At 40.0% G+C, this 14,002-nt stretch overlaps 1 protein-coding gene across 3 annotated transcripts in view; it reads left to right on the top strand.

Moving 5' to 3' along the window:
- Positions 1-9,256, top strand: part of dnm3a (dynamin 3a) — a 29,932-nt gene extending 20,676 nt beyond the window's left edge. For all 3 annotated transcript variants that reach the window (XM_061032057.1, XM_061032049.1, XM_061032066.1), the window contains 5 exons: positions 4,802-4,913; positions 5,594-5,755; positions 6,320-6,543; positions 6,658-6,819; positions 8,955-9,256. In XM_061032057.1, the coding sequence (XP_060888040.1) occupies positions 4,802-4,913; positions 5,594-5,755; positions 6,320-6,543; positions 6,658-6,819; positions 8,955-8,988 (694 nt within the window). In that variant the 3' untranslated portion in view covers positions 8,989-9,256. The remainder of the gene's footprint in view (positions 1-4,801; positions 4,914-5,593; positions 5,756-6,319; positions 6,544-6,657; positions 6,820-8,954) is intronic.
- Positions 9,257-14,002: the final 4,746 nt, after the last annotated feature.

The following is a 14,002-nucleotide window of genomic DNA, read 5'->3' as shown; positions in this document are numbered from 1 at the left end:
GACCTCCTCCTTTCAACTTTGACTCCTAAGCTGAGCGGATATCCAGTGGGTGAAGCAGTGGGCGGAGCTAAACAGCATGCCAGGCTGCTGAGGGCAGTGCTGTGTGTGTGTGTGTGTGTGTGTGTGTGACAGATCGAGAAACACACATAGACAAAGCATCAGAGAAAGAGAGAGGGTTTAGGAAGGCTGGCTGACTGTAGCAGAACATGTGGGCTTTGTTTATAATTCAGCTACATTCAGACACACAAACCAAACCTATGTGTGTGTGTTTGTCCATGTATGTGTGTGCACGCGTGTGTGTGTTTCTATGTGTGTGTGTGTGTGCGTGTGTGTGTGCAGACCACAGCATACCGACGGCAGGCTCATTAAGCAGCTAATCAAAGCCAGAGAGTTGGATCAGAGATGAGGCAGCTCTTGTTTGGAAAGAATTGCTCGACTCACCACAAGAAATGGGGAGTGGGGGTATGGGGGGGGGGGGGGGAGGCAAGTTGGACGATGGGGTTAAGGGGAGAGAGAGAGAGCGAGAGAGAGAGAGAGAGTATCAGAGCCATCAGCCAGGAATGTGTCAGAATCAGTCCTATGGCGCCCCCCTCCTTTTCCTGCAACCTCTCTGTTTCTCTTTCTGTGTGTGTGTGTGTGTGTGTGTGTGTGTGGGGGGGGGGGGGGGGGGGGGGGCAGACATTGCAGTGGTTTTGTCTGACAGAAATCAAAAACCTCAGGAAACTCTTCACATCCAGACTGTAAGTCGGTGCAGAAAGAAAAGAGTCAGACAGACTGTCCACGAGAAACAAAGAGTTAATGTAAGCGTCCTGTTCTCGCTGTTATAGCGCTGTAGTTTTGTCATGTTTGGCTCGACTCCTCTGTTAGCCACCACACCCTGACTTATTAGCCTCACCCAACTGAGTCCAGCACAATCTGACAGTTGGTTCTTCAATTTTGTTCCTAAAGTCTTTTCCTCTGTTTCCCTCTCTCATTCTATCTCTCTCTCTCTCACACAAACACTCACGCAGAGGTTTCACATATTTGAGGTTGATCGCTCTGTGTTCTGAACGTGAGAAGCGAACTACAAAAGGAGGAAAGAAACAACGGAGTGATTAAAGAAAAATGTTTAACAGATGGGCCGCAGCCCGCTCCATATACTCCGCTTGTTTCTGATTCTGCTGCTCCACAGAAGAGAGCAGGGATGGAAGGATAATGATGGTGAGGAGAGGAGGAGAAAAAGAAAGAGAGGAGACAGAGAGAGGGGGGGGGGGTTGTGTGAAAACAGATGATGGAGATAGAAAGAAACGGTTTTATTGTGTGTCTAAATGTTTTTGTGTGTGAATCTCTTGTACTTCTGTTTGTCGTTTGCATTTATTCTTCTTTTTGTGTGTAAATAATGGTACCAAATTCTGGGAAGAGCAGAGCTGTAAAAGCTCTTTCACTATTAAGGACCTGTGTTCAGTCTGTTGTCAAGCACTTTTACACTAAACCCTCTGACTTTTTTCCCCTCGATCAGCCGTTCACTCACTATCCAGGAATGAGACCCAGGTCATTGAGTGCACGGTTTAGATACATTACACCAGGATGCACTATTCTAAGTCAGTCATTTTTGTTTCGTTGCTTTTTGCCTTTATTTAGATAGGACAGTAGATAGAGAGAGTGGGGAACGGCATGCGGGAAAGTAGCCACAGGCTGGACTTGAATCCAGGCCGCCCATTTGGACTATAGCCTCTGTACATGGAGCATGACCCAACCGCTAGGCCATCTGCACCTCTACAACAGTATGATTCTTGGTGGTTTTTCATGTATTTTCTAGGAGAGGGACATGGTTCTTGAATATTTGAATAGTCATTCCTAATAAAAAACAGATTACAGATTTCATGCGACTTCCATCTCATCTTAAAAATGTTCTATTATCATTATCAGCACATGGTTGTAATGCGGTACTGCTGCTCTGTGGTAAAAGAGTTCTGTTTTAAGGAAGTCTGGTGGCGTTGAAGAGATCGGTTGAGTTTATTTGACCTTCACATTTGACCCCAAGGATTATGTTGCAGACATTACTGCCTGTTTCACGACTATAGGAGGAACAAATCTACTGGAGTGAAGACATGAAGAAACTTTTTGAACATATTAATTAGAGTTGGGTACCATTTTGGTTTTAAAGATCCAGATTCTTATTGATTCTTGATTCTCATATTTTTTGGAGAGTAAAAAGAATAAGGAATATTTCAAGAACATAAATGAGGCGACCTTACTTTAAGCCTCTCCAGAGTGCGCTGTCAACTGTGATTTTTATTTTACCCTTTCATATTTAAAAATCAATATTACTCTTTCTTATTAGGAGAGATCAACAAAAATAATTAAAAACCAAAACTATTTACATATTTAATGGAAAAATATTTCAAAAATATAATAGAATATGTTTGTTATTTTTGGTTTCATAATCGATGTTGTTAGTTATTCTGTTAGCAGTTTCGGATGTGCTATGATTACACAAATATCAAACAAGGTTAAAATCTTTGGATGTTTCTTTGAATAAGTAGATATGTATAAAGTAATTTGGAGACCTAATCGATGCTGACTTGACAGGGACAATGGAGTTTAACCCCTTCACCACAAATCTTCTGACATCCCTCCTCCTTTCTCCTAATTCATTCATCACTTGAGTGAGTTTCTGCTCTTCAGGGAGGAGAGGTGCTCTCTGAAGTCTTATCTGAGAAAAATATACGTATGAAATATGTAGACTACTGAACCTTAAATGCTTCATCATATTGGATGTGTTACACTTTGTTGTATCGTTGTTGTTTTTTTGTGTAGCTTATACCGTTCTTTGATCACCTGCTGCGAGTCGGCCATGATCTTCTTTTCACAACTTCTTTTTACATACTTCGTCACAAATGACGTAATGTATGTCAGTACAACAGGTCCTGGCAGATAATACAACTTTTATGGATGGCAAGATTCTCACCGAGGTTCAATCCTGAAAGATTGAAGTTGTTGTTTGGAACAGAAAAGAGAAAATCTAATTCACATGCTTAACTAATCCACCAGTCTCAGAAATAATTTTTTTATACCCCACCCTACTATTAGTTATTCAGCCCCAAAATATGTTGTGAAAAAGGCCTCCAATAGCATTCAGTATTAAAACCAACACATAACATAAACTCTCAAAAACAAGGTAAAGGCTTTTTTTTCTACAGTTCAAACTGAAAGGAGCTTATACCTCGTAAAATAATATAAGACCTCAGATTACTGTGCTGCTCTTTAATGGTCAGGAATGTTTGAGTTCACAGAAAGCAGCTTTCCAAGAACTCGTGCAGAAAGGGAATCTCGAGCTGAGAGAAGAGAACAAACATTAATCCTCCATGTTGTTTGTGGTACCGTTTTTTTTAACTCCTCGACACTAACTGATAACAGCTTGATTGGAGTCTTATCAGATGTGACAGCTCTGGGAGAGAAGTGATGATCAAACATGTGACACAGCATAAAGCTCAGTCTGTCAGTGATTAGAAAGCAACACTTTTACTTTCCTCTTTTCCCACAAGACCACGAACAAGACCCGTTTAATTTCTGCTGGAAGTTTGACAGAATTTAGTTAAAAATGGCAAAAACTTCCAAGGCATTGAGATGCAGCCATAACACGTTTTTACCATGGACCGTACACAAATATGGACAACGTGTCTCCGTGCCCTTACGTTGTTAAAAAATGAAGCCAAAATACCCCTGCACAGGAGCTGACATATTGCGCTGGTGATCTAATTTTGAGCCAAGAAATGTGCAGAAGGCCGCTGGCTGTATCTGGTGGAAATGGCGCCCTGCCCCTTCCTCTGAACAATACAGACATTAAGGTTCCTGCTAAAAGGTCAAAGGTTCCCTCAGGTGGGTTCAGTCCACATCAGAACAGATTACGGTTATGGAAAGTTTAATGACTCTTTTGTTAGTGTCTGTTACATTTCCTCTCACTGTTCCTCCTCTATTCTTATAATCCAGTGCACCCAGCAACGCAGGGTCCTCATTCGTCAACAGAGCTGTCAATCATGGTGTTATAATCCTTTTCATATTATCAAATAACTAATTACATCTAAACTTCTCAGAAAAATTAACTCTTGGAAATAAATCAGCATGAAAAGAACTAACTTATAAGACAGAAACCATGTTTGTGAAACATTTATGTGGCGTGTATTTTGATTTTATAGTTTGACCCATGTCTCATCTGTTAACATGGGGGAGGTGGAGTTTATGACCTATAGTGCAGCCTGTCAGCAGGGGGAGCTCTGAATGTTTTGGCTTCACTTACCAAAGACATATATTTGTACAGGTGTTATATCATTTATTAATTAATTAATTATCGTTAATTTTACTCTAATTAAGTTACTTGTTAGCTTATGACCTGTACTGCAGCCAGTCAGCAAAAGTCAAACAATGTCGATACCATCACAGCAAAAAGAGAAGTCCTAGACACCCAATATGGGAACATTTAATGTTTTTAATGATCAAAAATTGCAGGAAAACTCCTGCACATTATCTTAATTTCACATGTACGTTGGCCTATCTAGCTCCTCTCACTTTTCCAAACATTGCCAACGTAGTTGTGCAATTTAGACAGTGCTTTCTTTCTTTTGGTTGAAAAAAACAAGAAAGAAGATCTGTAGCTTTTGTTTTTTCAAAGCTGTGATACTTTTTCAAAATAAAAGATTGTATCATTTTAACTCTCATGGTATCAAAAAGTATTGATCATTTTGACCACCTTAGTGGAAGGTATTGCTGCTGTGGTTGTTGTGTTGTCCTACCAGTCTGACATGTTCCTGTGTCTCTGCAGGAACGTGTATAAGGACTACAAGAGTCTGGATCTGGCCTGCAGCTCTCAGGAGCAGCTCGACAGCTGGAAGGCGTCTCTGCTGCAGGCCGGAGTTTACCCCGAGAGAGTCACTGTCAGTACACCTGTCTGCACCTCACCTCACTTTACCTGTGTGCTGTGTGAACTCAGAGAGCATGTGCAGGCTTTAAACTCCCCCTGTCCTTCTCTCCGTGCTCCCCCCTCTCCTCTTCTTCCAGAGAGAAATAGAGTCCCCCACCCCTTCATCCCGCTCTGTCGTTGGCTCCTCAGAGCAGCATTCTCTGCGCATGATGTCACTGCAACATGTGCGTGTGTGTGTGTGTGTGTGTTCCAGTCTGTTTCTAATCAGCAATTCCTCGTCCCTCACAACCCCCTCCCCTTTACTTTCTCCCCCCTCCCTGCTCTCCCTGCTCCTCTCACAGCCTCTTTTTCTCCTCAGAGTTCAGAAAGGACGACAAGATATGAACACACTCACAAAAACACACACACAAGACACAACTCTACAGCCTCACACAGCTCACACGTCTCTATCAGCATGAAGTGACCACAGCATGTTACTCCCCACTGTTAAAAGCTCCTTCGTGTGTTTGTGATTGTTTTAATCTGTGTATCAGTTGTTCTTTTAATATTACATTGAGAATCAACTATCAGTAAATTAAAAAAAGGATTTGTTTTCCGTTACCAAAAGATTTGATTGTAATTTGATTTTAATTTGAATGATTGTTGAAAGAACGAATGAAACACGGATTGTATTTGTGTGTGCACCTCTCTCAGGTGGACGAGCAGGAGAACGGAGCTCCTGAGAACCTCTCAGACCCTCAGCTGGAGCGTCAGGTGGAGACGATCCGCAGCCTGGTCGAGTCCTACATGAGCATCATCTATAAGACCATCAAGGACTTAATGCCAAAGACCATCATGCACCTGATGGTCAACAGTGTGAGCGCCATCAGAGTCTGACGTCATTTAACATGTCTGTATTTAAAAGGGTGGTCGAGTCTGCGTAGTATAAGTGTGGTTGTAGGAGGTTCCAAAATTGAAAGTATTTTTTAACCAGTCAGATTACTGAGTGAAAAACTGAGCAGTTCGGACATCAGACAGTTCAAAACATTTGATAGTACAAAACAATTGACAGAACAGAATAACGGAACTATACAAACATGTTTAAAAAGCGCTTCACAGACTTTTGGACCAAAAAAAAATGTCCAGGCACACATTCACGACCAACTGAAAACGGCTCCTCAACCCACTTTTGGTTCCCAACCAATGAGTTTAAAACCACTGCTTTACAACACCACTACTGGCTGTATTAACAATGTAAGGAAACAGGAAGTCATTATCATAAAACCTTTTGGCGTCGCTCCATTTTTAAAACTCTTGAAGAATCTGAAACATTCTGACTTGTCTCCTCAGTGAATGATCTAATATGAATAATAGAATCTTAGTATGAGCTGAGTACAGCTAGTCTTTACTCCATTTGTAATGTGTGCTGCCTCTCTGCAGATGAAGGAGTTCATCAGCTCAGAGCTCCTGGCTCAGCTCTACGCTCTGGGAGAAGGAGCAGCTCTGATGGACGAGTCAGCGGAGCAGCAACAGCACCGCCAGGAGGTGCTCCTCAAACATGCCGCCCTGAAGGAGGCTCTGTCTGTCATTGGACAGATCTCAACCTCCACTTGCACCACCCCTCTGCCTCCACCTGTGGACTCCTCTTGGATCCAGCCCTCAAGGTACACAAACACACACACACACACACACACACACACACACACACACACACACACACACAAACCTCAGAGGTATTCACAGTGTTTCTGTCATTTCTGCTCCTCCTCTCCCCTTAGTGTTGTTCCTCAGAGGGCATCAAGCAGAAGACCTTGGGGTCGAGGTATCGCACCATCTGCACCTCACCTGCCCCCCCACACTGGATCCAATGCCTCTTCGAGCACTGATGGCCTTCTGAAGCTCCCTAGTCAAGCCCACCGGCCTCCACCCAGCGTGCCGAGGTGACTCTGAAACTTGCAAAAAGTCTTTGAGCAATTTAGACAGTGTGCAGGAGCATGCCTGCAATTACTTGTGATTAAACCCAAGAAATCATCAAACACTAGGTGTCTGGGACTTTTAATTTTTATTGCCATAGTAACAAAAAGGTATTAATTTCATTAGATTTTTACTAGAATCATATCAAAGTTTAAAAATGTGGAATGGAGACAACCCTTCAACACGCACACAGGCGCACACACACATACAGGCAGCAGAGGGAGCTGGGTGGGGGTCTTCTGGAAAATGTGTTTCTCATATATTGTTTCCCATCAGCCCCGGCAGTCAGGACTCCTCTGTGAGCAGCCAGAGCAAACAGGTTGAGCTCCTCCACTCTGTCCATCATCCCCCTTTCCTCCTCCTCCTTTCCTCTATGTCTTATTCCCCTTCTCCTCCTACTCTCCATCTTCATACCTCACTCCTCTTCCTCTCCATCTTCATCCCCCTCTCCTTCTCCTCCTCTGTCTTCATCCCCCTCTCCTCCTCTTCTTCCTGCATGGATGTCTTTCAGTGCCTCCCCAGTTTTTTCTCCTCTCCTCCTCCTCCTCCTCCTCCTCTCTATCTTCATGCCCCTCTCCTCTTCCTCTCCGTCCATTTCCCCCTCTCCTCTTCCTCTCTGTCCATTTCCCCCTCTCCTTCTCCCCCTCCTCCTTCATGCATGTGTTTTATTGCCTCCCCAGTTTTCCTTCTTGCAGTCACAGTTATTTTCCCTTTTTCTTTTTCTTGAACATTTCTCCTCTCCTCCTCCTTCACGGTTCCTCCTCTGCTTTTGGCGCGCCTCTCCTCTTTCTCTCTGCCTCATTTCCTCTCTGCTCTCTGACGGTTCTTTAGGTTCTTTCCCTCATACGGACTCCTTCCATCCGACCCTGTGAACCCTTTTCTGTTTCTGTCTGTTACCTATAGACGTTACCCCGCACAGGAACATCCAGAAAGTCTAGTTTTCTCACCGTGGTAAAGTTTTTGGACACACTGTGTTACAGTCAGAGTGTCACATTGTTGGAAATACAGAATAAAGATCCAACATCTGGATTTACTTCTTCTACTGTTACTAATAATGCTGTTAATGTCAGCATTGTTTAACCCTTTTCTTGAATCCTCTTCTTTCGAGGTTTGAAAAATCTGCAGATGTTGACGTTGGAATAAATAGGAATATTTTTATCCTGTAATGAACTGAATGCCTTTTAAAGTTTCAGTTCTCACCAGTAAAAACAGCACAGCAAACAGGCCAAGTTTATTCATTATAATCAGAGGATCAGAGGATAAACTGCAGACTGTGGAGAAAAAAACTAAGATGTAGCCACCTTGATGTCACACATGCGTTTTTAGCAACTTTTTTAATCAATCAATTTTTACTTTTACACCATCGATTCATAATGAAAAACATTATCTGCAGACACTTTGCATGAAGAGCAGGCCTAGACCACCACACTCTTTGTTATATTATTTACAAAGACCCAACACTAAAACCATGACGAGCACAGACCTTGAGTTTTGTTATTTTAGCTGCTACCATCTTGGTAGTTGAGCCACAAGTGATATTATAAGGGTAAGAGGGTGGAGCTGGGTTAGCAAACAGCAAGTTATCAAAGTTACACAGTTAAGACACAATACTAATTCATTAGCTTACAAGCCAAGTAGGGTTCTCACAGACACAGATAGCTGCTAATTGCTGTTAACATGTTAATAAAATAAAGTTATGAAGTGACTGAGAGTGGAGGACTTGCTGAAACAGGTATGACCCTCACCTTTTGGAAAGATGGACGTGAAGCCCCTTGCTGGTTTGTTTGCAGTTTCGAAAGTTTCTGGTTTGGTATTTTGGCCGACATTTTGGTTTCCTGGAGCCAGCAATGACCATATTTGGAGAAGAGGGCAGTGCTGGAGAGGAGGGAAGTGTCCATATTTGAAGATGTGGGAGAAGTGCAAAGGTTTCCAACCCCTCCCCTTTTCCAAACATGGGTACACCCCCTCCTATCCAGCCCCGCCCACTTATCCAAACGTGTTAACTTCTTGAAACATATAAATAAACTAAAATGTTTATGTTGCTGGTTAAAGTTTGTGTTCTGTTTATGGTGTTAAAAAAACTGTGATATGATCTCTGCAGGAGGAGTCCTCCAGCCATCCCACATGCAAAATAACCGACCATCCTGCCCAGGATTCAGGACTCCATTACCCATGTGCCCCGGCTGTAACTGAATGGAATAATGTGTAATCCAGCTGCAGCTCGATGCTCCTCTGAGAGTCTGTAGGATCCACAGATTCTGTTTTCTACATCAGATGTGAATGTCTGCTGCCTCCTCACAGGGCTGAACTCTGTACATAAAAATACTGACTTATATCACTTTTAGAAAATACACATGCACTATTTTTTACTGTTTTTGAATAAACAGGTGTTCTATTTTTCAACATTTATCCTGATTTTTCATTATTTACAGGTTTGCAGGAATAAAATAGATGATAACTACTTGTTCCTACTTCCTACTAAGAGCTCTTTTTGCAAATTAGTCGCATTGTTTCCTCTGAAAAAACAGCACACTGAAAACAGCATCAGGATATCAGAATTTTGAATGATTTGATATTTTTCAACGCCTCCTGTTTTAAAACGATATAATCAAATGGACAAGTACAGTCATATTTTGCGTGACCGGTTTTTTAATGCCTCTGCCTCAGGTCATGTGCCACCAGCTGTACTGTAGCCCTCCTCATTAGAGTTTTCATGTTGGAAATTTAAACTTTGATAAGATTATTGTAAAAATTAAAAATCGAAGGATAACGATACTTGTGACAATACATCAGCAACAAACATAGAAGTCCGAGGTCCAAGGATCAGGAGCTTTGGTTTAAAACGACAGAAGAACTGTAGTTTTTTTTTTGTGTACGTTTTGGTACTCTTTGATACTTTCTATTATTAAAATGACAGATTGTATCAATTTAAAACGAGGTATTGAAAAGTATCAACGTTTTGACAGTTTTAACAACCTTGGTAAATGTCGCACGAGGTGAGGGAGATCTGAGAAAGCCTTAGACATCTGATATTGGATGGTTTCTTGTTTTTAATTACCCAAAGTGCAGGCAAACTCCTGCACGGTCTATATAAAAACTTTTCATGAACCTTTTTCATTAGCACAAAAAATTTTCTTGTAATTACGCAAAACTTTTTCATGAGCACAAAAAAAGTCGTTGGCACAAAAAACTTTCTCTTAAGCAGGTAAAACTTCAGTACTGAAACATTGCCAATGTAGTTTGCAGGAGTTTGGACTGATGTTTGTTGCCATGGTATCAAACCGGTATTGATATTTGATATTTCCTAGAATCATATCTAAGGTTTTGGTGACAGCCTCCAGTCTTCACACTACATGTATTTATATTCAGTATGTTTTTAAAGTACTTCATTTAGTTTGTGAGAGAGCTCTATGTGTTCATTGACACCAGCTGAGTGTTGTGTGTACATTAAAGAGTTACGAAATTGTTCCATGTATCTAAAGGGTCAACATCAGTCTCAGTTACTCTTTTAAAAAAATCAGATCCAGACTGTGAAGAAATAAACTTATACAACAGTTTGGCTGGAAAAACAACAGCTTTAATCCTTCAGAGTGAGTCACGACACAGAATCCCCTCCTGAGAGCAAAATGAAGGATTTTCTGTTCAGTCAGAAGAAGAAATATTAAAAGTTCCCATGCAGCTTGATTCTGAAAAAGCAGAAAGTTGGGGAGGAAACTGAAGATATGCATTTTCAATTCTCAGTATCTAAATCACACACAAAAAAACATCTGCTCATAGGTCATGTGTTCATGGAGGAGGGACATTGAAGACCAAGAAAGCTTTTCATTGGACACTAAAACATGAAACACCACCAAGGGCAAGATGAGTCATCACCAGGGGTTTTTTCCACCTAGAAAACCAGAAGTCTTATTAGGAAAATACGGTGGCCCTGAAGGTCAACACCAGAAACATTTCATGACAAAATAAAAATATTTCCTAAAACGCAAAAACAGTTATAAGAGGCTGTTTGTATGTGTCCTCAAATATTTTAGCTTTATTTTTTTGGCATTTAATGGATTTTGTTTAGCGTTTTATGAAATGTTTTTTCTTTTAAGTGACATTTGTTTTGTGTTTCTTGGAATATTTTTTGTGCCATGCAATATTTTTTGTGTATTTGAAGAAAAATGCATAGACATGCGAGAGACATATTTTAGCATTTCATGAAATATTTTAGCATTTTGTGACTTTTTTTGTGTTCAGCGAATATTAATTTTTGCAGTTGACCTGCAGGGCCACCATAAGAAAAAACCTAGAAGACGTGTTTGTTGTCATTATAGGCTGAGTTCTGAAGCACGTGATGATCACAGCAAAACAGGTCATTAAAAAACTGAAACATCTATGTCATTGAAGAAGTGTAACCGAAGACTCTTGTTGGCAAACACAAAGATTTGTTTTTGCACTTTTAAGTAGAAAATCATTTTTAAAAGCCTTACATGCTTAGGTGTGATGACACTGATATAGGCCTAGCCTATATGATACAATATGAAACAAAGCACTTTATTTTCCATTTTGGGAAATTTGTCTTAGACTCAGGTGCTGCAAACAACAATCCGTTAACAGAGAAGTACATACCAATGATGAAAACTTAGATATTAACCGTGGGCTAGCCTTACTAAAAAATGACCTATGTTGGTTCTTATGCTGCTTTCATGTGGTGTACATGAACACGTGCTCAAGTTGGAACAACAATTCGAAAACTTGGAAAAGAATGAGTTGCCCGACTTACCGACTTCACGTCAAAATATGTTTTTTTTCAATGTGAACATACTTTTTATTAATTCACTTATTGCACATCAACTTTTTGCTCATATATAGGCCTAACCATTAACGGTTACATTCCACAAATCTTCTTTGTAGCATCAACGCTGATTTGTGCCATTTTAACAACATTCCAACTTTCCGAACTCAAATCACGGGAGCACACTGAAGTTAGAAGAACGACTTCCCAACTCCAAAACTTGGACCACCCGAGTAGCAAATGAGTGCAGTCCCGCCTCTGACAGGCTAAATAGTAACCCCTGAAGTCCCGAAAAGTAAAAAAATATATATATCTTGTGCGCACAAGATAATTATGATTATCTCAATAAATAATTTGAAATTAATTTGCCTCGGCAAATTGTTTAGTTCAGCCTTATGGAGATAACTCAACATAACTGAAATGTTATAACATATACCTTAGAATTTCATAAAAAGGAAGTTGCTGCTTTAACTCACTGCAGGTTAACAAAACGTACCGTTTTAAGTTATTTTTAAACATTACTTGAAAAATATAAACACAGAATTCCTAACCCTTTACTCAAGGGTTACATATTGAGGGTACTTAGAAAAATGAAAAAACTCTGTTTTCATGTTTGTATGTGTACATGTTAATAAAGTAAGTTACAGTACAATTCTATAACTTGTAGAAAATGGTTTTTTTTTTTTAAGTATTTGACTGAAGTGCTTAGGCAAACCTTACTTATTGACATTCGTATCAATATGTAGGCTACATACATAATTATCTTGTGCACACAAGATATTTTGTTTTTTACTTTTTTTTAACTTAAAATACAATCACAGAGTAGGATTTGTGGGGTTTGCACGTGGGGTGGCCAATCAGATTTCAAGGGGGGCCCATGCCACACATCTGGACACGCCCATGGTGTCATATCATCAACATCGACATTTTAGACTAGCGAGTCAGCGTCAGAAATCATCAACCCATAGTGATAAAAACACTTCACCTGTTTCAGAACAACACAACACATTCAAAAAGATTCGATTTTATAAGCAGAAAATATTTATCAATCCACTTTGAAAGTTTGTCTACACTTTGTTGTGGATTAAAACTGTGAACATACGAAAAGGTTCCCTTTGTGAATAAAGAGACTTGTTAATGTTCTTATTATAAAAATATGAAATTTAAAACTCGAAAATGAGCAATGAACTTCTAATTTATATCAAAACCGCATAACAATAAAAACAAGATAATTTTTAATAAAAATAATAATAATAGTAATACTAATTAGGCTACTAAAACGATCCCAGACGTACAGCGTGACGTCGGGTTCACGTCACACCTCCCCGTGTCTTAACATCCTCCGGTCCTCCGAGCAGCGGGGAGCCGTTCAGCCTCAGCCCGACTGAACCGTGTTAGAGTCGGGCTACTCTCTGAGAGATGGCGCCTCTCCAGCTCTCCAAGCAGCAGACAAAACCAGCTTTAACCCCGCTGAGCAAGAAGCCGAGAGGAGAAGTGAAGGTACGCCACCTAGCGACCAACACACACACTGCAGACACACACAGTCTGCCGGTGAATCATCACATATTTGATTTCTTATTCACGGAACAAAGTGTTCACAGGGCGGAGTGTTACTCAAGTGTTTTGTTATTTTATATATTTTGTTTTTAAATTATGTTAAAAGGAAAGCAAACAGGAGAAAAGCCGATGTACCGAGAGTTAATGATTTTATATCAAAACAAAAGTTTGAACGCTACAACGGTTACACACATTTTAAAGATGCCCCCTGCGGGCTGAAGTTTGAAACCTGTAAGACATCTCACCAGGTGTTTCCAACCAGCTGACACAACCTGTGTGACGTCACTGATCAGGCTGTGGTCTATAAGTTAAAACAAAGTGGTTTTATGTTTCTGCAGAAACCAAAGAAAAACGTTTTTTGTAATTTGTTTTATTGGTTAAACCTATATTCACTTATTCATTTTCAGTAATAATTGTTTGTGTTTCCGTTCTCAAAAATGTTCAACAATATATAAAACAAATGTATCAATCTGATAACTAAAAAGCTATAAAAAGCCTGGACATATAGGCTACTGCACTAAATATATTTGTGTAACGTAACAAACATACCACTGGCCATTCTGCGTCCTTGTTCATAAAGCTTATAAAAAAAGATAATAATTATAATAAGAACTGTAAATCATTTATTTTAAGCTTATAATGGATAATATAAAATGTTTTTTTCCCTTATTTTAGATATTTTTACATTTTAATTTTGTTTAACTTTATTTAGCTCTTGAGAGGTTCTTCTGTACTTTGAATGTATCTGATATATATATAATGATATATATATATTATATATATATAATATGTAGATCTCATGGCTGGAAAAGTTT

This window comes from Labrus mixtus, chromosome 3 (genome assembly GCF_963584025.1).
Source record: "Labrus mixtus chromosome 3, fLabMix1.1, whole genome shotgun sequence".
Lineage (NCBI taxonomy): Eukaryota > Metazoa > Chordata > Actinopteri > Labriformes > Labridae > Labrus > Labrus mixtus.
The sequence above is the reverse complement of the archived record's forward strand: the minus strand, read 5'-3'. Positions and strand labels throughout refer to the sequence as shown.